General features: G+C 45.8%; 1 protein-coding gene across 7 annotated transcripts in view; it reads left to right on the top strand.

Annotated features, from left to right (window-relative positions):
- Positions 1–22,381, top strand: part of FAT3 (FAT atypical cadherin 3) — a 761,607-nt gene extending 739,226 nt beyond the window's left edge. For 5 of the 7 annotated variants that reach the window (XM_043451894.1, XM_043451896.1, XM_043451897.1 and 2 more), the window contains 6 exons: positions 5,471–5,624; positions 7,641–8,293; positions 12,276–12,389; positions 15,249–15,308; positions 16,027–16,062; positions 16,691–22,381. In XM_043451894.1, coding sequence (XP_043307829.1) covers positions 5,471–5,624; positions 7,641–8,293; positions 12,276–12,389; positions 15,249–15,308; positions 16,027–16,062; positions 16,691–17,313 — 1,640 coding nt within the window. In that variant the 3' untranslated portion in view covers positions 17,314–22,381. The remainder of the gene's footprint in view (positions 1–5,470; positions 5,625–7,640; positions 8,294–12,275; positions 12,390–15,248; positions 15,309–16,026; positions 16,063–16,690) is intronic. The other 2 variants (XM_043451899.1, XM_043451900.1) reach the window with 2 other exon arrangements.
- The last annotated feature ends 1,474 nt before the right edge of the window (positions 22,382–23,855 follow it).

Consider the following 23,855-nt stretch of genomic DNA (forward strand, 5'->3'; position numbering starts at 1 on the left):
ATACAGTCTTGCAGAAATATCTGAGAATCTGAAAGTCTGGATTCAAGTTCAAATCCATCACTTACTAGCTGTACATACTTGAACAAGCCACCCATCTCTCCAACACTCCCAGGGAATTAAGGTGTTAATGGAGCCTCTTATTTTCTTTCATGGAATTACTGTGATCCTTCACAGAATGACAAAGTGGTTTTAAGTCACTAAAACATGATATCACTTAATATCATTGTGGCAGACTTGCTGATGTTATAAAATTATTATTAATAATAATAGGGCTCAGGCCATGATAATGAGATCATAAATAATACTTTGTTAGAATGAGTTAATTTTATTAACAAGCCACTTTTGCAAAGGCTTAATAGCAAATATAACTTTTCTTTCATTTAAAAAAACCTGACTACTTTTTAAAATCCAATTGCCTTTCCCTTTCAGCATATTAATGTAAAAATCTCTCCAAATTTAAAATTCTGAAATCTTCCCTGGTGACTCAGATGGTAAAGAATCTGCCTGCAAGGCAGAAGACCCAGGTTCCATCCCTGGGTCAATCAGATCCCCTGGAGAAGGGACTGACTACCCACTCCAGTATTCTTGATGGGAAAATCTCATGGACAGAGGAGCCTGGTGGGCTACAGTCCACAGGGTCACAACGAATCCGGCATGACTGAGTGACTAACACTCACAAAAGCAAGATGTCTTGCAAAGGGCTCTCTGCCTCTCTTGTCCCATGGGTTTGAGATTAGGAGAGCAGATCCTGGAGAGTTTGCTTCTCTCTTTAATAAACAGAGAAATCCAGTTAGAGCATACAATGAAGTGTGATTCTTAAACATGCAGTTCAGGAGAAAACTGAACAACTCAGACTCTGGAGCCAGACCGCTGGTGTTCAAGTCCACTCTAGTTCCATGGCTACATAATCTACTTCTCTGTACCCCATCTATAAAATTGGAATAATAACAATAGTCCCTTTATCGTAGGCTTGTTTTGAGACCTACATGAGTTAACACAAGTAAAGTGCTTAGAACTCTCCTTTGTTGGTGTTGATCAGTCATTCAGTCATGTTTGACTCTTTGCGACCCCATGGACTGCAGCACGCCAGGCTTCCCTGTCCTTCACTAGCTCCCAGGGTTTGCTCAAACTCACATCCATTGAGCTTCTGATGCCATCCAACCATCTCATCCTCTGCCCCCCTCTTCTCCTCCTGCCTTCAATCTTTCCCAGCATCAGGGTCTTTCCCAATGAGTTGGCTCTTCACATCAGGTGGCCAAAGTATTGGAGCTTCAGCTTCAGCACCAGTCCTTCCAATGGACATTCAGGGTTGATTTCCTTTAAGATTAACTGGTTTCATCTCCTTACTGTCCGAGGATTCTCAAGCGTCTTCTCCAGCACCACAGTTCAAAACCAACTGTCCCTGGTCCATAATAACTGTCACTGAGTGTTAGCTACCATCATCATCATCACCTTCAAAACAGACATCTAATTTTCTCAGATATAGAACAGGGCTTCTCCTTGTGCAGGATTTGTAGTGATCTCTGTGCTCGTAGGTGGTATTTTTCTGCCTTTGTATCTCTATCCCCAGCTGTGCTGGTAAACCAGTTCTCTAAAAATAAAAGCCCTGATCTGCAGTCTTTGCTGATTTCTGTGTGTAACTATTCCCTGCCTGGCTGGCATCAGGCTACCAGTGATTTAATAACTGTCTGCCAACTTCCTGAACACTGAAAGTCAGTACCCCCAACCTTAGATGAGCCAGCTCCAGCGCACCACTGCTGATGGCTTAGACACGCAGTGGCAGTGAGTAGGTTAACCAGTCAGGCTGGTGGCAGCATCAAGTAGCTCTAAAAAAAAAAAAAAAGCAGGAGGAAATGTGTGGGAGTACAACGGTGCCCTGGAGGGCGGGCCTCACTTTAAATTCTGATTGCCCAAGGTCAGAGACGCCAAATCAAAGAAATCAAACCCAGGACCCTCCTTAGAATCCAGTTTCCATGATAGTGAGTCAAATGCCCCTTATTTTCAGACAGTCCCTCCTTGCCCCTCCCTCAACTCGGCTTACTTCTGCTATAGTTTGAGAAACAAACAAAAGCTTGTCAAATAGGAGCTGGAGAGGAGGAGTCTTACCTGGGCTGACCCCTCTTGCCTTAGATTCCCCTCCTGACCGCCCTCCCCATCCTCATCATCGCTGTGCTTTGCAGATTCCTGGTTCTCCCGCCCCTCCCTTTAGTCTAAAAAGGAACTGAGTTCCTTCTCACAAGTCATCCTCCCTCTAAACGGCATGCCACCCTCACCAAAGACTAGCCAGGTGACATAAAGAAGCATTTTTTCCCCAGTTACAACTGCTTTCAACAATCCCCACTTCCATTTAGGTGAACAATTTCCCAAACTGGAAAAAAAAATTACCCCAAGTCAGCAGCATAATTTGAAGTAAGCATCCTGCCCACAGACTTCAGGCTGGCTCCTTTTGGACACAGCTTGCATCAACAGTGGTCTTTCTTTATAAATTAGTTCTCTGATGTTTCACTGGTGTTGCATTCAAGAGTCTCGTGTCTCTCTCTGAGCTTCAATCTCTGGTTCTCTGTGATTCTTAGTGTCAGGGAGGCTGGGGCTACACAGGTTCCTTCTTCTGTGAATGTGGAGATGTCTCTCCTGCCTCTTCCACTTGCCTCCCGAAGATGTCTTTCTCCAAATCTGTGAGCACCCACACACAGTCATGATGTCCTTCTGTACGTGAGAGTTCTCTGGAGTGTCGAGTCAGTACAGAGAGCATACACTATTTCAATCTACAGATTTTTAATTATCTTACACCTGCAGAGATCAGTCTACAATATCCCAATATCAATCACTGACCACTGGGAGATTAACCCAAGAGTCCTTCTAATAACAGGGAGGATGGTTATTTGTGGACTACAGTAAATATGATGTGCTCATTGCATGCTGAGGTCTACACACTTCTTCTACTACTGCCCAATCACCCATGTGTTAGAAACCAGGTCTTCACCCTCCCTCTGAACAGGAGATAAGGGTCATTACTGTGGAAATTGACCCACCCAAGGATACTGACACAGTATCATAGTTGACAAGCCCCACTGATGTTCTTAGAGCTTCCTGTGAGATTTCTAGTTTTCTTCCTCTGCATTCTTCAGTATGAACTGATAAGTCAGGATTATCAGACAAGGAAGGAAATCCTCTCATTTGGAAGATAGGGACTGCCTTAAGGTTCCCCAGAGAAACAGAAACTATGATAAAGGAATGGATAGATAGATGATTGATGGATAGATTATAGACAGGTATGGAGGGAGAGAAACAGAGAGAGAGAGAGACTGAGTGATTTTTAAGAAATTTGCTCACAGGATTGTGGGACTGGCAAGTCTGAAATTTATCGGGCAGGACAGCAGGCTAGAAATTCATGAAGAGTTTATTTTCAGTCTTTGATCTGAAATCTCAGAGCTGGAAATTCAGCCAAGATTTCTGTGTTGCAGTCTTGAGGCAGAATTCCTTCTTCTTAAGGCTTTCTTTTGAATAGGTAAGATTCACCCACATTATTTTTCCAATAGTCATGTATGGATGTGAGAGTTGGACTATAAAGAAAGCTGAGCACTGAAGAATTGATGCTTTTGAACTGTGGTGTTGGAGAAGACTCTTGAGAGTCCCTTGGACTGCAAGGAGACCCAACCAGTCCATCCTGAAGGAGATCAGTCCTTGGTGTTCATTGGAAGGACTATTGTTGAAACTGAAACTCCAATACTTTGGCCACCTGATGCAAAGAGCTGACTCATTGGAAAAGACCCTGATGCTGGGCAAGACTGAAGGCAGGAGGAGAAGGGGATGATTGAGGATGAGATGGCTGGATGGCAGCACCAACTCAATGGACATGAGTTTGAGTAAACTCCGGGAGTTGGTGATAGTCAGGGAGGCCTGGCATGCTGCAGTCCTTGGGGTTGCAAAGAGTTGGACACAACTGAGCAACAATTGAACTGAACCCACACTATATAAGATAATCTGCTTTGTGCATGCATTCTAAGTTGCTTCGGTCATGTCTGACTCTTTGCGACCCTATAGACTACAGCCCACCAGGCTCCTCTGTCCATGGGATTGTCCAGGCAAGAATACTGGAGTGGGTTGCTATGCTCTCCTCCAGGGGATCTTCACCACCCTGAAGCCGAACCCACATCTCATTATGTTTTCTGCATTGGCAAGTGGTTCTTTACCACTAGTGCCACCTGGGAAGCCCAGTCTGTTCTACTTAAAGCCAACTCATTGTAAATGTTAATCACATCCACAGATACCTTCAAAGCAATATCCAGACTAGTGTTTGATCAGTAACTGGGCACTGGAGCTTAGTCAACTGGACATAGGAAGTCTGCCTTCACAGAGACCAAACCACAGAAACAGACAGAAGCAACTTGGAAGAAACTATACAGGGAGAGTGCTGCATTAACATATTATTAATATCTTTAGAGAAATAAGAGAAGATATTACAACCACAAAACAGGAGCTGGATGTTATGTGTTTTAAGAAAATAAAAGCTCAGTGAACAAAGTAAGAGCCTTTGGAAAAATTCAGCATATATAAAAATGTCAATAAAAGTTTCAAAAGATGATAAACTCAGAAAGTAAGGCAAAACCCCACAGAGGTGTAATAAAAGAGAGAAAAATAAAATTAAAGAAAATCCAAATGACCTGACATCCAAACCATAAAACTTCCATAAAGATAGAACGGAGAAAATGAAGGCGAGGAAATCATCAATGAAATAAAGACAACTTCCCAAAGTTGTTGCCATTACAGCTCCTGAGTACCCAGGACTGGGTGAAGCAAACCCCCACGAAAGTGTGCCTCACTGTGAAAGCTCAGAGGACTGGGAGCAAGAGAGGGCCCTCCCTCCAAACTGTTCCTAGAGGAAAAGAGACCATGTCACACACAGCCTTCACGAACCAAAATGACTCTGGATTTCTCAAAAGTAATACAGAGGGAATTGCTTAGAATGCCATACGTAACTTAATTGTCAAAAAAAAAAAAGTGTAATGATGGAGTAAAAATATGTTCAGCCGTGTGAGGTCTCACTTGACCTCATGCACACCCCTTCTCAGGAAGCTGCCGTGGAAGACATCTAATGACATGAGCACGGTACCCAGGTAAACTCCGACGTAGAGACATCCTGTCTTGACAGTCGCAGTGTGGTGAAAGCATCTTCCTTCGCATCCTGATCTCTGTTCCTGGGATCTGCTCCCTGGGTATCTTTTTACCATTCTTACTATCATTCATGTCTGTGGTTAATTAGATGCATATTTGTGGGCTAGCACGAGCTACAAACCATTACGTGGCATTTTTGTGGCAAGATGTGTTCCAAGTTCAAAATAACCAACCTGCTAATGATCTTTGGAATTTGGACCCTGTGCAGAGGACTCAGGAGGCCACGTTTCGGCAGAGTCTGTGCACGCTGAGCGGCAGCAGTGTCCGTGGCTCACGAGCTCCTCTGTTTCTCCAGGTTACCAGTGTACTTGTCTCTCCCAATTCACCGGAAGAAACTGTGAATCTGAGATCACAGCCTGCTTCCCAAACCCCTGCCGGAATGGAGGCTCCTGCGACCCCATAGGAAACACTTTCATCTGCAATTGCAAAGCTGGGCTCACTGGAGTCACGTAAGTGCGATTGTGCAGTTAGTCTTTTTTTACACTGCCTCTTCTTGCTAAGAAAACAAAACTAACTGGGGTAAAATATCCACTACTGATAGGATGGGCAAAGGGTTAATACCTGTACATGAAGAATGCTTAACAATGGCTAAAATGTTATCAGGGATTATCTCTGTGGAGTGGGGTTAAGGGTAAATTACATTTTTACTTTATTCCTCTCTATATTTTCAAAAAGTTATATAATTACTATGTGTTATATAATCTGGAAAACAGTTCTTTTAAAGAAAGTCATCTATGACCCTAATGTTTCCAGTATAATTCTGAGACAGATATGCTATGCATTTCCCCAGAACTCATCAACTGGACTCTACTGCCTAGGGTTTTATGATCATCCTGAGAAACTAAAGACTTACCTTTCCTTTGAAAATCTTTTATTCCCCCAAGAATGAGGGAAATTAAAGGGTTAGCCAAATGGAAAGGGAATGTTTTCAGTTCTGAGTAAAACACCACTTTAACCATCCTTGATGGTTTTAGAAGTGTGTGTATATATATATATATATATATATATATATATATATATATATATATATGTAATCTCAAGCAAAGTGATATTCTAATTACAGATCAGTCTTATGTATTCATTAAAGCAAATCTCCTGAGGACTTTACCAGGAAATACTTAGCTGACTTTGAATCGTTGGATGTAATTTAAAGTAATAAAGCTGCATTTATTTTTAAATACTCTGTGATTCTGACTAATTTCCAGCTGACCTGGCCTCAATCTGTTCACATTAGGGACGTTTGACTACATTTTAAAAGGTGGATTACCAAAGATATACGTGATCAGACCTTTTAAAATGAATATGTCGGAACAACTGCAGAAGTGGAGGACAAGGAAGAGGAAAGACTATATTCTTAAATAACGTTAAACTCAGAGGAAGACTTACATTTGCCTGTTTTAACTATACTCAAAACAAGTCATGGATTGCTTTAAAGAGAATAAAGTTGATTTATTTTTCATTAGAATGCTTTAATCATTTATCCCCCTGGTAATCTGAGTTAGCATTAGCCTTTAATAGAAACACAGGGACTTCCCTGGTGGTCCAGTGACTGAGAGACCACGCTCCCCATGCAGGGGCCCCAGGTTCCATCTCTGGTGAGTTAGCTAGATCCCACATAAAATAAATAAAAATAAATTTTAAAAACCTAAGCATAGAATCTGGAATATAAACATTGCTATGTATCCCTCCACCCACCGCTTACATGTGCCCCATTACCCTTGCTTCCCAGAGAGACCAAAAATTACTGTGTTCATTAGAGGGAAATGTCAGAATCAAAAACTTTCTCCTCCTGGGAAACTCTGTATAGGGTGTCTAGGTTCACAGCTCTTTATCTGCAATTCTACAATCCCCAAAGCTCTAAGAAATAAAAAGATTGAGAATATAATCGTGGCAAACATTTGCTGGCAAAACCAAGCAAATCATGCCGAGGCTATTCTAGTCTTTATTTCCCTCATTTAGTGTGACTATCCATATGTTTCACTGTAGAAACACTGGTATATTTGGTGATAGGTCCTATGCCAGTTTGTAGGATGGGGTGGGTACTTTACATAATATGAAAGACACGTGGTGTATGTCATTTCTAAAATTGCAAAATTTTGCATTCTGAGATCCATCTGGCCCCAAGCATTTGAAGACCAGTATGTCTTCAACAGCATCTCTGGTTTCTTTTTCCATGCCATCTCTTCTCTCCCAGGACAGCCCTCTCCTCCCCACCCAGCCAGGGAGGTTCAGAATGCGGGAGGGATGGCGCTGGCTGGTTGGTAGGAAGTCCACATGATGAGGACGGGGTCCTGGGTGGGCACATAGAGCCCACGCATCTCCCATGTACCCTGCATCACGTCATTTCTGTCTTGCTTCAGGGGACCCTCCACGGGCTTTCTACCTTTCTGAAAGATGTCCGTGTAAGAGCGGACGCCCGCCGGCCCTGCTGTTTCAGGGGGGGGCTTTTGTCTTCTGTCGCAAAGGTGTGAGGAGGACGTCAACGAGTGCGAGCGGGAGGAGTGTGAGAACGGCGGCGCCTGCGTCAACGTGTTCGGCTCCTTCGTGTGCAACTGCACGCCGGGCTACGTGGGCCAGTACTGCGGGCTGCGGCCGGTGGTGGTGCCCAACATCCAGGCTGGGCACGCCTACGTGGGCAGGGAGGAGCTGATCGGCATCGCCGCGGTGCTCCTGGTCATCGTCGCCCTCATCGTCCTCTTCGTCGTCTTCCGCAAGAAGGTCTTCCGCAAGAGCTACTCCCGCAACAACATCACGCTGGTGCAGGACCCCGCCACGGCCGCCCTGCTCCGCAAGAGCAACGGCGTGCCCTTCCGGAGCCTGCGCGCCGGGGACGGCCGCCACGCGTACCAGGAGGCCGGGCCCCCGCAGGTGCCAGTGCGCCCCATGGCCTACACCCCGTGCTTCCAGGGCGACTCCAGGAGCAACCTGGACAAGCTCGGGGACGGGCTGGGCGGCGAGCCCCAGGAGATGACCACCTTCCACCCGGAGTCCCCGCGCATCCTGACGGCCCGGCGGGGCGTGGTCGTGTGCAGCGTGGCCCCCAACCTGCCCGCCGTGTCCCCCTGCCGCTCCGACTGCGACTCCATCCGCAAGAACGGCTGGGACGCGGGCACCGAGAGTGAGTCCGCAGGAGGAGTTCAGCAGCATTGCTTCCACTAGTGTTTAGCGGATCTTTGGGAAGGGAGAGCGACCCCAGAGGCACAGAGCTCTGCTTAGGACAGGCCCTGACACTGAAGGTTCACACCAGCTCTGAAATCTTGCCCTGGTTCTTATCCCCATTTACTGACGGGGAAAAGGAGGCTTAGAGAACATACAAGGTGCCCACCATCGCAGAGTTTGTAAGAGGCTGTTGGTATTCCAACCCAGGGCTGCCGGCCTCTAAAACCCATGCTCTTTTCATAACAACATACTCTTGGCAGTAAACCACGCAGCGTAGCCACATATGCCATATATAGGAAGTGTGCCCTAGAAGGTCAGAGAAGAGTATTTCCAGTCTTAGGGTGAAGACTTGAGAGAAGCAGAGGGACATTGGAGTTGGACCATGGTGGATTAAAAGTCCAGGAAAAGAAGGGTGTTCTACATAGAAGCACAAATTCAGAAGAAGAGCAGGTCCTTCTGTTTGGCTGGAACGCAGGGTCCAGGAGACAAGCAGGAAATGTGGTCCAGGCCACATGCTAGTGTTTCCCTCTCCTCTTGGCCTCCTGCAGCAGAATTGCAGGCGAAAGGAAGACCCACAAGTGCAAAGGCCCTGGGGTGGGAAAGACTTGAGTATACTGAAGAACATAGGCAAGGTCAATGTAGTTGGAGCTTGGTGAGCAACACTAATGCAGAATTTTAAGCAGGAAAGTAGTGCAATATAATTTCCACTTTTAAAAGATGGTTCAGACCAATCCATGGAAAAGAGACTAAGCAGAAAGTAAGCGAGAAGGAAGCAGTTAATTGGCCTCTACAAACATCTAAGTGAGAGGTGGTGATTGTTTTCCCTGCTCTAGTATCAGTCAGGCAAGCTCTGTGGTATCCTATGACTTTTCATCAGGCCTAGTGGCTTTATATTCAAGAAGCAATAACATCCTGGGTGTTTGGAGTTTCCAAAGGCTGAGGATATAGTACCCTGATATATGTTGGAGCAGAAGCGGGGGGCGGGGGGGGGGGGTGCTAGTTTTAAATGAAGCTAGAAAACACCTGTAGTCAGGAGGTAAAGGGTTCCTGCATGGAGGAAGGGGGCATGCCTCCTGGGGTCTTTAAGCATGAGTAAGATTTGGGAGGAAACTATCTGAAAGGGCCTTCTAGAAATAGGAAGCAGCTCAGTTAGTGTAGGGGACACAGAAGCGGTTTCCTGAGGGGTGTCTAGCTCTGTTGTTTAGGAGGAAGGCAAGGCTAGAAGTAAAAGTTTGGATGCCAGCTACAGTCAAGATGATTGACTCTCTGAGAGTGTGAGCTCACCAAGGGAGCAGGAGCAGAGAATATGCTCAATCTGGGCCACTTGCAAATGCCTGCATGTGGGAGGTAGGCAGGGGCTAGGGCCAGGAAGGGAAACACACACGGGCCACAAAGAGAGAGCCGGAAAAGCGGAAAGGGCAGCGAGCAGAAGCTAAGGGTATCAATAAGGTCAGCAGGGTTCAGTCCCATAAAACTATCCAGGAGGATACAGTCTTACACAGAAAAAAAGTAGATATATTATGCTTACCACCTGAAAGTTTCTTAGTGATCTCAAGAATGTTTCAGTGAATCTTCAAGACAGAGTCCAGTGTGCAAGGGTTAAGGACGAAAAGATTTGGTGAGAAAACAGAGGCAGCAAATGATCATGAAAAGCCGCCACTGCGGTGTGCTAAATCATCCCCTTAAATCCCACGCTGCCCCACATGGGCACCAGTTGGAGGAGGGGGGCGTGAAATAACTTGCCTACATTTGATTCCCGGGTCGGGAAGATCCTCTAGAGAAGGGATAGGTACCCACTCCAGTATCCTTGGGCTTCCCTGGTGGCTCAGCTGGTAAAGAATTCGCCTGCAATGTGGGAGACCTGGGTTCGATTCCTGGGTCGGAAAGATCCCCTGAAGAAGGGAAAGGCTATCCACTGCAGTATTCTGGCCTGGAGAATTCCACGGACTGTATAGTCCATGGGGTCACAAAGAGTCAGACACGACGGAGCGACTTTCACCTCACTTCATGAGCAGTAACTAGGAAAGGGAGGGACAGGATTCGAACCTGGCGCATCAGGTGCTTTTACCAAGACTACTCCTGGAACTTTTACAGGGAGGAGGAAGAGGCGCAGGAGAGGGAGGGTCTGCTGATGATGGCAGAAAGCCTCTTCGCATGCCATTCTAGTGCGCCCCCATGGCTGAGTCCACCGTTAAGGAGACACACTTATAATTCAAGTAGTTGCCCTTGGGAGAAGGCAATGGCACCCCACTCCAGTACTCTTGCCTGGAGAACCCCATGGACAGAGGAGCCTGGTAGGCTGCAGTCCATGGGGTTGCTAAGAGTTGGACACAACTGAGCGACTTCACTTTCACTTTTCACTTTCATGCATTGGAGAAGGAAATGGCAACCCACTCCAGTGTTCTTGCCTGGAGAATCCCAGGGACGGTGGAGCCTACTGGGCTGCCGTCTGTGGGGTCGCAGAGTCGGACACAACTAATGCGACTTAGCAGCAGCAGCAGCAGCGGTCACCCTTGGATTTTACCCATAAATATATTCCCTCTCAAATTATCTGTAGAGTTAGACTTCACTGCAGCCTTGCTAAATCCTCTGGTTAATGGAAAGCCTCCTTTTACTTAGCAATGAAAAGCCGGGGGCTTAAATAAATGGAGGAATGCAGAGAGGAGTTTCTGCCCAGCACTGTGCTCACCAGGGCAGGTCACCTGGCATCCCCTCCCTCCCGTCAGCTGTGTTCACAGCTGAGCCTGGTGCCCACTTTGTGCTTTTCCAAGGCACGTCTTGTTTTCTGCGGCATGGCTGCTGACAGGTGAGTTTCTCCCTGGCGTCTCTCTCCACTTAGATCCGCTGTTTATCAACTGATTGCTTTGCTGTGGCTCCAGCATCTGGTGCCAGAGGCCACACTGCAGTGCCCGCTCCCACCACCACCCCGGGTGGAAGAAACGGTGACCTCTCTAGTCACGGAGAAGCACAACCGTTCCTGAAGCACGAGGCCCCCTCTCTTGGGGCCATCACACTCTGGAATGATTTGAAGTTTTCCTGCTGATCAGTTCCCTGCCCCTGCTTCAGGATGTGACAGCTTTATTTCCAGAATCCACCTCAGGCCAAAACTCGCACAGCCCTCCAAAGTATTGTTGAGTTTTTATGGAATACATTTCCTCCTTTGTTAAACAAGGCAGTGCTAGCTGGTGAAACAGTCTCTGGGTGACTAATTCATTTTTCACTTGACAACTTGGAGACACGGGTTGTTTCCCATTGCTTCCTTAGTCCACCACATAGGAGGGTAGCCCTGTAGTGTGTGTGGCTGTGTGGTGTCTGTTGGGGTGTGTGTGCAGGCTGTCTTTGTGTGGCAAAGAAAGGGGAAGTGTGTGGCTAACAGCACGTCCACACCACCGACTGACTGCCCTCTTGCGAGCGCCGCATGCTGTCACTTCCAAAAAGTGGTGTGACGCTGCCCTCTAGAAGGCCACACGGAAAACTTCACTCACTCCCCAGAGAGGAAGTTTGGAGACCTGTAATGATATTCTTGCCTATAAAATATTTATACCCCTATTTTAAAAATAATCTCACTTAACCTGGTGTTGACACCACGTCGGTCCATGCAAATGATTTAAATTAACTCTGAATGGCAAAACCCAGCCCACTCCATCCTCCCTTCACTCCTCACTCAGTCGCTCCCCTATGAAGACAGAACAGCACTTTCAGCTGTCAGCTATTTGGAAGCTCATTTGCCACGGGTTAAGGGTTTCAAATCCATAATGTAAATCTCTTGATTGACAGACCTTTGCCCCCGATGGCACAATCAATTTTCTACTGTGTGGCTAAATTCTTTTCTCTGAGCAGATGAAAGCGCCCCAAGAAGTGAACTCTGGCAGGGGACGGGGCTGGAAATATGCACAAGGTAACCAGTGTCATTTCTGCTTTCTCTCTGGCTGTCCATGAAGACAAAGGGGTTGATGACCCGGGAGAAGTGACCTGCTTTGCAGGCAGTAATAAAGGCAGCAACTCGGAAGTGCAGTCCCTGAGTTCCTTCCAGTCGGATTCGGGCGATGACAATGGTAAGAAGTCCCGGGATTTGTTTCCCCCATGGACTGTGTCTCCTGTGCTGGCAGTTGCTGGCTGAGGAGAGGGTGATGGGACCTGTTTCGTTTCCTGACCTGATCTTGGGCTTCTGCCCATGCTCACAGCTTTTTGGTGAACTCCACTGTTGGGTGTTTTCATAGAAAGAGCAAAGCTCCCATTGAGCTGCCCCAGCTGTGAGCAGGCGCAGAAAGAGACAAGGTTCCCCCAGACCTCCAGTGACGCATCCTCTTTGACCTTATTCCAAAGAATACTCTCTAGCAAACTGTGATTTATTTCCTTTTTTAACTCATGATGATGTCTTCACTCTTCACTCTACATCCAACCTCCCCATCATTAGAAATTAGTTCAGAGGCAAGACCTCCTTCCAGTAGAACCTGCTTCCCAGAGAGGTGGTATCTTCATTCAGTTGAGAACCCCTTATAATCGCGTGGGGTCATGAGCTTTTGGAGACTCTAGTAGACATGATACCTCAGCTCCTTTGAGAAATGCACATGCACCCAAAATGGTACATCCAGTTCCATGTGGCTCATGAACCCCACTGACTCCAAAGCTGCTGCCTCTATTGCTTATGAACCCCTGTTTATGGAGAGGGCATTAATTCTGGACTCAATCTTCTGACTTTGAGGAACCAGGCTTGGAGATTGGGTTGATCTCCCCCAGGAAGGGAAGGGGAGCAGAAATGGTCATAAAACAGTGAGAATTTACCACATGGTGGTGAACCAAGAATAATTTCCAATAGTCATCAACAGACAGGCAACCTTAGTCTTAGTCTTAGTATCTTAGTAATTTAGTATCTTAGTCTATACCTTATGCCATTTTCCAGTTGGTCAACAATTGGTAAAAATTGAATATGTATTAATTTATGTCATCATTCAACCCTAAACCCTTGTGGAGTTTCTCTTAGGCACTGACTCCTACACTGGGCATTCTGTACCATGAAGTACAAAATGAAAACAACATAGTCTTTGCCACCCCCCCAATTCCACCCCACAGGTAGAGATAGAAACGGGGGAGCCCCAAGACCGTAACATCAATCACGGAAGTGAAACAGTCTGCTTTCCCCATCACTACCCCCAATCCCTCCCACTTCCTTCCCAAATCCCTGGCCCTCCTGAGAGGTGCAGAAACCATTGGGCAACAAGCCACGCTGACAGCAGACTTCTTCCAAGCTATCTCAGAAGGTCAGAGGCAGGTCTCCAGATCTGTTTGCCTTGGTGTTTACCCCCCTTCTTCAGCCCTAACCAGAAGAAGAGCTGTCTCTGGTTTGTGTTTTATCTAGAAGCACCCAAGAACATAGTGTTTCCGTGCTCCAGACAGCAGCCCAGTGATGAGGTCTGGTTGACTACTTTCACAGTTTCTGCTTCATGACATACTTGGGCTTTCATGCTTAGCATTCTAGGCTGGTCCATTCTAGCAGGCTTCCTAAAGTGTTAGGAATTTTCTACCAATTAGTTTTTTTTTTCCCCTCTTTCTTGTTTTTTAAATTATGAAAGTATGATAACACATGTACAGGAGACTTGGAAAATACAGAACAAAATTACAGATAATTTCACTATATATTACAATTTTTTAAAGTAAATTAAGATTTTTAATTTAAGTTGGAGTTTCAATATCAAACTCTCAGAAGTTAATAGAATGAATATACTGACAAGTAGAAGGATACAGTGGGCCTGAGGGCTTCCTTGGTAGCTAGGATGGTAAAGAATCTGCCTGCAGTGAAGGAGACCTGGGTTGGATCCCTGGGTTGGGAAGATCCCCTGGAGTAGGAGACGGCAACCCACTCCAGTAATCCTTGCCTGAGTATTCCATGAACAGAGGAGCCTGGAGCGCTACAGTCCACGGGGTCTCAGACAGTCAGACTACAACTTAGCAACTAACACACACGTACAAAGTAGACTGAAAAGCACCATGAACCAAGTCAACATAATTAAGATTTACACAGTTTTCACACAATAGTCGGATACAAATTCTATTCAAGTTCCCATGGACTATAAACTAGGAGACACTGGAATATATCCAGGGACATTAAACAAGGTACAAAAATTTGATGGTCCAAAGGTATTGAAATCATACAGTCTGTTCTCCTAATCACTGTGGAATTATGTTAGAAATCAATATCAAAAGATATTTGAAAATAACCCATATATTTTCAAGAGTAATGTGACATTTACCAAAAGAGATGTTTGACTTAGCCTTTTACCGATTGGTTTAAGCCTGATCACCTCTCCAAAAGCTTCTGGTATCAGATGCTAAGGCGAGCCAGGTGGGCTCAGAAATCTCCTCCCCATTTTCTGACTGTTTCAGAGGCCAAGCTCCCATCTACACTTTGCGGGTGGGAGCTGGGCCTCGGGTCATCCCAGGCTGCCAGTGGCACCATCTGAGTGTGAAACCATCAGTCCTGCAAAGGTTATTGTTCATCACTGGCATTTGGCTCAGAGCAGCATGGCTGACCAGCAAGTAATTAGCCCTGGGAATAGTGAGATCTTCCTCGGAGCCTTGGGAGTTACTAATGAGAAATTAGCATGAGCTTATGAGCTTCTGCCTTCCTAGATTGATTTCACTGGGCCACAGGTGTGAATTTATGACATGGCAATTCCTGCAGTCATGTCTTTCAGGAGGACTGGCCCTGCGTTTGCTGCTGTTTCCCTTCCTCCGAGAATCCCAGGGGATAACAGTGTCCACTGTAGTCCAGTAGATGGACTATGGGAAACTTTGGGTATTTGCGTGCTGTACCTTTGTTGTTGCTGTGCTGTTGTTAAGAGTGTACGTTCAGAAGACATAACTAACCTGAAACTGTCCTTCTCCTCCCCCCTGTCTTCTTTCCTGGCCACAAGCATCCATAGTGACTGTCATTCAGCTTGTCAACAATGTAGTTGACACTATAGAGAATGAAGGTATTTACTGTTTTCTTCCGTAGCATTTCTTTGTGCAATTACCGTTTTAGGAGACACTGCTTCCTTGTTACTTTGAAAAAGGGACAATTTTGTTTTAAGTATAGTTGTACAGTATTATATATGTTTCAGATGTACAACATAGTGATTAATACTTTTTGAAAGTTATACTCCATTTATAGTTATTATAAAATATTGGCTATATTCCCTGGGCTGTATAATACATCCTTGTAGCTTCTTTATTTTATGAACTAAGGGTGATTTTAATCAGCTGGCAACAGTAAAAAGGTGGTTTCAAATGAGACACTGAATGTCTCTCTCTGAATTAGAGTGAATTTTACAATTTTGAAAAAAAAATCCAGTTCATAATTTTTTCAATATGTGAGATACTCTTTTTACAAAATCCCTTCCCAGAGAAGAGTAGCCACTTAGTTGAAATCCAGATTAATACTAAGTTCGTTCTTACATTCAACATGTATTGATTGAGCACCTATCATGAGCTAGGGATATTTAAGAAATCATTCAAAGCTACAATATTATGGGGATTGATTTCAATCAAGTAACTTGCATTCGTGATTTAAAACTATTAGGGTCTGCTATAGATTTTTTTTTTTAAATAACAGGGAGAAATAGGCATTGTTAAGTCATCTAAAATGGCCTGTTGTACCCTCTTCACATGCCTCGGACTGTCAGTTTCACTTCTCACTTTGTGTTTAAACAGTGTCTGTCATGGATCAAGGACAGAACTTCAACCGAGGTGATGCTGCCACGCCCCCAGCACCAGATGCTCCTTATGCATTAGAAATTTCTGAGTTTGCCCTTACCCTGTCCGTCTCCCTCCATCGTTTCTGAGTGTCTTTGACCTGCCTTTCGCATGTTCCAGGTGTCTTGTGTATTGGCACTAGGGGTGAAAGCCTCGCCCACATCTCCCTCCCCAAGTCTCTCCCGGCCCCAGTCATTCATTCATTTGCACGGCGCATCCCCCGCCCTCCTGCGGCCCACAGGAAGACTGGTGCATCTTCCCTCTTAGAGCATGTTGCCAGCCTGGCTCTGCACTTAGCCTGCGGCTAGAAGGAGGGAGTGGAGGGGAGAGCCTTCTAGAACTGTTTCCGCAGCGTGCCCGGCTCACCAAGGCTTATGCCGTGGCCGAGCGGGAGACGCGGCAGCAGTCAGGCCTCCTCCTCAGCGCTGCCGCTGCCCGTACCCCCCGGGCGAGAGCACGGCTGGCCCGAGAAGGGCCCTGTAAAAAGCATGGGGCTGCGCCTGGCTTCTTAGCTGTCTCCTGGGCATTGAGTTGCATGCCAGGTCCCCTGCCCGCCGCTTTCCGCGCCCTGTGCCCAGCGCCGCCCTGGAGGAAACTAACTGACCCGGCTTCCCTCTCGCAGCCTACCACTGGGACACGTCCGATTGGATGCCCGGGGCCCGCCTGTCCGACATAGAAGAGGTGCCCACCTACGAGAGCCAGGAGGGCGCGGCGCCGCCGGGCAGCGCGCGCGGGCTGGAGAGCGACTACTACCTGGGGGGCTACGACGTGGACAGCGAGTACCCGCCGCCGCACGACGACGACTTCCTGGGGCAGGACCCGCTGCCGCCGCCGCTGCCCGAGGACTTCGCGGACCAGTACGACGGCCTGCCGCCCGCGCGGCCCGGCTCGCTGGCCGGCACGCTGAGCCCGGGCTGCCGGAGGCGGCCGCAGTTCCACCCCAGCCAGTACCTCCCTCCCCACCCCTTCCCGCACGAGACGGACGTGGGGGGCCCGCCCGCCGCCGGCGAGCTCAGTACTTTCGCGGTGAGCGTGAACGCGGGCGCGGAGGCCGCGGCGGGCCCCGCAGACGGCGCGGCCGTCCCCTTGCACATCGCCCGGGGCCCCTCATCCTCCGACGTGTCGGCCAGCTGCGGCTTCGACGACTCCGAAGCGGCCGTGAGTGACTATGAGAGCGTTGGGGAGCTCAGCCTTGCCAGCCTCCACATTCCCTTTTTGGAGACCCAGCAGCAGACCCAGGTGTAGAGGCGGGGAGCCCGCGGGCTGGCACAACGCGCAGAGACCGGCGCGGCTCGCGGCTCCGCGCAGCAGGCAACGCGGTATTCTCAGCCGGAAACTCCTCCGAGTCCTACTGTCACGAGCAAGCTCGACTCCCCGTGGGTGAAAAGGAAAGGCTCAGAAATTGTTTCTGAGAGGTGACCCATCGCCCGGGCAGCGCGTGTCTGCCTACATGACCCAGAAGGTGCACCAAGTTTTTCCAGGGGAAGCGAGCTCCGCCGTGACGTTAGACGCCCGTCTGTCTGCTTTCTGCAGTCTTGTGCCCTGCCAAGTGTTACAGCGTCGGGCCGGCCCTTGCAGTATTATTAACTGGCAGCAAGCCAAGAGGCTTTGTTGCATGTAATTTTGAGCCAATGGGGGGAAATGAAAACAGTAGTTATGACTGTTGGAAAAGTTAGTCTCTTAGGCAAAAGAAAAGAGGAACGACCATTACTAAATAAGAAAATGGGCTGAAGCCTTTCAAATCAACTTTTTATTTTTTTTTAAATAAGCTACCCAATTTTCAGCTATAAAGTTAGGTTTGGGTAACATGTTTAGTATGCCCAGTTATTTTTGTTTGTTTGTTTGTGTTAAGCATCTGAAATAATATAGTTGTATTTTATGATCATTGAAAAAGATATCAATGAAGAGGAATACTTGAGATATCTGGGTTCCACTTTGTAGGTAGAGGGGAAGGTTAACATTGTGCAAACATTGGAAAGAATGTGATTATCTGTCTTTGTGTTTTCCAGTAAATATTCTTGGCTGTAACTACAATTTTAACATTGTGGCAGAAATTGGCGTTTGTTCTAAGAATCAGGAAATAAAGAGACAAAAAAAGGAATATTTTAGTACATTGTTCCCTAGAATGAGAGACATTGAGAGGTTTAAGCAGAATTCACAAATTCAAGGAAAAAAAGAAAATACTTCCAAAGTTTTCAGCTAGATAATCACAGTTCTTGATAATGCAGATAAAAGGTATGTGTTTTAAATTGGTAGCGTCATCACTATAGATGCAATTTTGTTTTTTAAAAAAAGGAGAAGAAAGATTAGTTATTGTGTATAAATTATAATAGTGTGTGTGTCTGGGCCTATGTACAGATATGTGCTTGCACTCAGTAAGGCTGCTCTTGAGGAGAAGTGACAGGAAGGTTTTAGGATACAACCTATGTTAAAAATCCTGCCAGCAAGGCCAACCTTCCAATTTCTCTGATCTTAATATTAGAGAAACACCAAATGCCATATTTTATTCCGATTCAGTTAACTTTATTTTGGTATTGCCGTTTATATTAACTTGAAGCAAAACTGTGCTTTTTTAAGGAAGAAGACAAAACAGTATTTTGTTATAATTTTTCAGAACTAAACTCTTATTTGAAAAAAGTATAAAGTTTAGCTACACCCTGCCTTTTGGTTCTCCTCTCTTCTGACATGCGGGCTTTGACCTTGAGTTTCCAAAATTGCCAGGAGAATCATCTGACTGGAAATACAGTAACTCCAAGCTTAAAGTTGATGAGCTGAGTAACTTGACTCTTTTGTTTCAGTCAGATCATGGGCACGTGCACAGAGGCCATGGTTAAATAAATGCATATTTGCACTCTCTGCATATGAGCGAATCTCTGTGTCCACAGTTTCTGGTGACATATGGCGTTGGTGTGTCCACCATACCGTCCTGAATCTGTGTCTCATCCACTCAGACGTTTCAGTCATGTTCAATCCACTTCTTTGTAGGAGTCAGTGTTTCCAAAAGTTTGTTAAAACTTAGTTAAACAAACAAAAATTCCTTTTCATTCTCAAGCTTCCTGAGTAAACTGTACACTCATACACTTCACAGATTTTTCAGCTTTTCTCCTCTTCCTATCTCTTAGTCAGACCTACTCATGGAAACATTATCTGCACCGTGGTCTTGAAATAAATGAATTTCACTAAGGCTGCTTGGCAGAATGAAATCTTTGGTATTTTTCTTATGTAAGAAACCCATTTGCAAGAATCACAGAGAAAATGACAAACTAATGGTCTAGAATAGAATTGCTGCTACACTTTCTATAATGCAGTGGCATAAAAAACAATCAAAGTAAAACCAACAATTCATTTCTTGCCCCAGGAAATATTAGAAGGAGATTAATGCCGATGAGTCAGTCCTGCTTGCACAGCATACCCTCCAGGCAGAGTGCCCTCGGAACCCAGTAATGAAGGAATAAATAGATCCTAATGCTGTTGTCAAGTCACCCAAGAAAATTGGGCCCACTCTTGGCTCTGACCTGTATAAAATACCTCTTTCTTCAGGATATCTTCCCCTGGTTTTCTTCACAGTAGCTCTGCAGCTAAATGTATCCCAGACAAGCATGTGTTATGTTTTGATCAGTTACCTTTAAACACATGATATCTTTTCACTTTCTGGATAATTAGCTTTTCCTGTAGATTCTGAAATGATTTGCAGCCAGGCCAAGATGGAACTAGGTGGGGCGACCAATGATTTAGGAGCTGGAAGGGTGCTTAAGATCTGCTTATCCAATCCCCTTATTTTATAAAAGAGGAAACATACCCAGAGAGGGGAAGGGACTCACCCAAGCTCGCACATGAAGTTAAGTAGCTGAACAAGAACTAGAGCTCATCCGTTTGACCAGTATTGTTTCTGTTACTATTATTCACAACTAACCTGCCTGGGGCATGGTGTCTGCCTGCTTCTGCTGGAGCTTTTGATTTCACCCCATTCCTGCTTTGGAATATACTAGAGAGAACTCATGGAGAGTATTTCTCTGGAAGCCTCATGATCTTAGATTTTTTTTGCAGCCCCCATAGGAAAGGTGCAGTTACAGAATTCATACATTTCTTTGGACATCTATCAAAACTACTTTCACCAAATGGATGTTTTCTAAAATGAAGATGGAATGATAATTATAAAATGGAACTCAAACTGATCAGTAAGTACAGTAAAACTTACCTACCAGGTCCATTTGTTTTTCTTTTTTCTTTCCTCCCAGCCCTGGTATTTATTCCTACCCATTCACCCTGATGAACCACATGGGAAAGATTTAAGCCAATTAGTGTCTTTCCCATACATGTTTTCCTAACATATATGTGCTACCTCTGGAAGCCATTTTCCATAGCCCATTGTAGGCACTTTGCTTATATTGCACACATTCTGGTTAGGTGGAGATTAGCTGGACTAGTGATGCTTGTCATAGAGTCAGCAGATGCCCTGGGGCTGTAAAAGATACAGAAGGTAGGTGTTTAATTTATTTGCTTTCTTCTATGAGGATTTTGTTACTGAGTTTCATTCCATGCCAACTTTCCATGTACTCCTATCCTGCCAGTTCATGAAATGCCATTGTAGAAGATTTAGTGATAGGAACAAGTCAAGTCCATGCATGTAAGATTTATCCTATCAGACAATCGGGGTGAAAACCTAGAAAGGGAATTGATGCATTCCTGGAACTTACCAGGAACCACTCTTGGGAATCAGTAGCGGAGCCTGGGGAAAGAGAGCAAGGAAAACACTGTCAGCCAATTCCTATTTACTTACCACCCCCACCACCACCCCACCCCACCCCCGCCCCCGCTGCCCCGCTGATGCTCGAGTCTACATGATAGCATCAGGGAGATGAGAGACAAGCAAACTAGATCCCTTAGGACCCAGGGACACCTCTGTGGGAGAATTCGGGGAGCTCTGGCACGGGTTGTCCAGGTGATCGTCTGGTCTCTCCTCTCTGCTGCCCTCCCAGTGCACAGATATTGCTAAAGTGGTTAGGTTTTATGTTTTTTGTTTTCAGCTTCCAATCATGGGAAATGGAGATGTGAAGAGGCATTTCTTTCACGTCATCATTTTGTGTGGTCTGTGAGAGGCGGGTTCTGTGTTTTTGCTGGGCTTTGTCCTGCAGCGTTCAACTGCACATTATTCTGGTGTAAATCCACAATGTCTTTAAGCTTCTGGTTGTATAATTCTAGGGTTTAAAGTTGCCATATGTGGATTTGGCATCAGTTAATATTTAGCCAACTGGCTAAGAGATAGGAAAAGAATAAGATTTTCTTTCCTTATGTAATAATGAAAAGCAATAATTACAAATATGTAATATTACACAAAGGCCATAATTAGTCTCTTCCAGTGTTTAGAATGCACTCGAGAGTCGTAGAGTCGTTTGGAGTATGTTTGGACCCATCAGTATGTACTGTAGTACCCTTCTGGCAAACAAATCCCTGAATTGCTACTATTGAACAATTTTATGAGCCCATACTACTGCATTTCGGGAAGTGACAAATGTGTTCAGATGTGTTCAGAAATGGAAGCAGTTCTTTTTAAGCACTGTATCAGAGAGATTGTCATGTAAATTTACCTGTTACAAACAGGCTGGTTTGTAAAAGATGTATGTTTCGGTGTTAAAATGTTTATAAAATTGTATATAATGGTTTCAATTTTCCAGGCTTTTGTAGATATACTGTATTTGATGCCTTTAATTCTTTAATTAAAGTGCAGGATTCTTTAATTTGGGGGGTTGAATATAATTCTAAGTCACCCATGCTGTTGGTCTGCAAACTATTGAGGTAACTGCGCACACACACATAAAGCATTTTAGATTCGAAAATGATGTTTTTGAATCATTTCCAAATGTACTGTAGCCTTTCTTTGGTTTTACTGTTTTCATTTAACTTTCTCTGTTTCCAAGAAAATGTTCCTATTGACATTTTAAAAATCAAGTGTGTTTTGCCCAGTTACTAAGTACCTGATTTGTATGCCATCTCAGATTCAGAATGAAGTGCATCGTTTCTTCACACTCACATACACTCACCTCAACTTGCACACACATCACACACCAAACCTTATGCAAAGGGAACGCGAACACTTAAAGTGGATCCTGCCCCTTATGGAAATGGATTGTTTCTGCATATAATGCTGTTGGCAGTGTTCAGTCTTGTGTTCTTTTTCTAAAAAATGAAAGAAAAACAAAAAAGATGACAAAAAAAAAAAAACCCCACAAAAACCGAACAGTGTACAGGTTTGTAACTGCCAAAATTTGATGGTTAAAACAAATTTTCAAGTAAAAAGAAAAAAAGGAAACTATCAATCGTGTTGACTTTTTTTTAAGTGTTGCCTTTCATTTGTCTTCAGTTAATTGCTCACGTGGCAATTATATTTCTAGGGATAGTAGTTTTCTCAGAAACTTCTTTCTCCCATAAAGACTTCCATGGGCTCTGGTGCGAACCTACACTGAAATTTGATGTAGCTTCTTACTGGGTACCATTGCCTGTAGGGCTTTCTCCTGATGGGAATGAAAGCAGTGCTGGATCATTGAGCCGCATCTCTGCAGAAATCTTTTGTAAATGTGTCCCCATGCATTCTAGGCAGCTTTACAGCAAGCCTCTTTCTAAATAAATAAATAAATCCAAAAATTGGGGGCACAATTAGCACCTGAATTTTCCTCCAAAAAGTAGAGCTCTAGACAATTTTGTACACAGACTAAAAGTCAAAATATATACAAGAGAAGTTGAGGGGGAGTGCCAAATTGATCTGGAGAAGTGACGTTACAGGATGCTACCTTGAGACCAGAAGGGACTCCAAAAGGGGAGGGACAGTCCCCACCCCGCCTCGGCGCAGGAGGGCCAGGCCTGCTGTGAGAGCATCCCTGTCTGAGCAGCAGCGGCACAGAGGCGTCTCCCCGGGCACTGGGAGGCCCCGGGGCTGACCCTGCCCGCACTGGCAGGCCAGCTCCGCCGGCCCCTGCCTGCCCAGGATGCTGGAGCCCCACTGCCATGCTCCCCTGGCTGGGCTTTCAGTCTCTCCCGACCGAGTGGGCAGAGCTAGGCGTGCTGCCATCCTCCGGTTACTTGTCCATCTGTTGCAGGAAGGGGGACCCCTTCCAGGGCCCGAAAGTGGGTCTCGTCTAACACTCGGAAATGAATTGTCTGAGGAGACACACGTGCTGATGAAGCAAGAGGTTTTACTGGGAAAGGGCACCCGGGCAGAGAGCAGGAGGGTGAGGGAACCCGGGAGGACTGCTCTGCCACGTGGCTTGCAGTCTAGGGTATTATGACTAGTTTCTGGGTTGTATTTAGCCAATCGTTCTGACTCAGAGTCTTTCCTGGTGGTGCAGGCATCACTCAGCCAAGGTGGATGCCAGCGAGGATTCTGGGAGGTGGTTGGACACGTGATATCTCCTTCTGACCTTTCCTGAACTCTTCTGTTTGGTGGTGATTTATTGGTTCCGTGTTCCTTACCAGAACCTCCTGTCCTAAAACAACTCCTGCAAATAGTTACTATGGTGCTGGCCAGGGTGGGCGGTTTCAGTCAGTGTGCTTCCTCTAAGGTATCCATGCATTGGTAGGCAGATAAACAATCAGATAAAAGAGGGGGTGCACCAATTTGCCAGCTTTGCCCACTTCCATGGTATTGATGCCAAAAACTTAGCCTCTGGGCACTGGTGCTGAATCAGAGACACAGTTTTGGGTGAAGTGGAAAACAATAGCTTTATTGCTTTGCCAGGCAAAGGAGGCTGCAGAGGGCTTATGCCCTCCAAACTGTATGTCTGGGATTTGGT

Source organism: Cervus canadensis, chromosome 29 (assembly GCF_019320065.1).
Source record: "Cervus canadensis isolate Bull #8, Minnesota chromosome 29, ASM1932006v1, whole genome shotgun sequence".
NCBI classification, from domain to species: domain Eukaryota; kingdom Metazoa; phylum Chordata; class Mammalia; order Artiodactyla; family Cervidae; genus Cervus; species Cervus canadensis.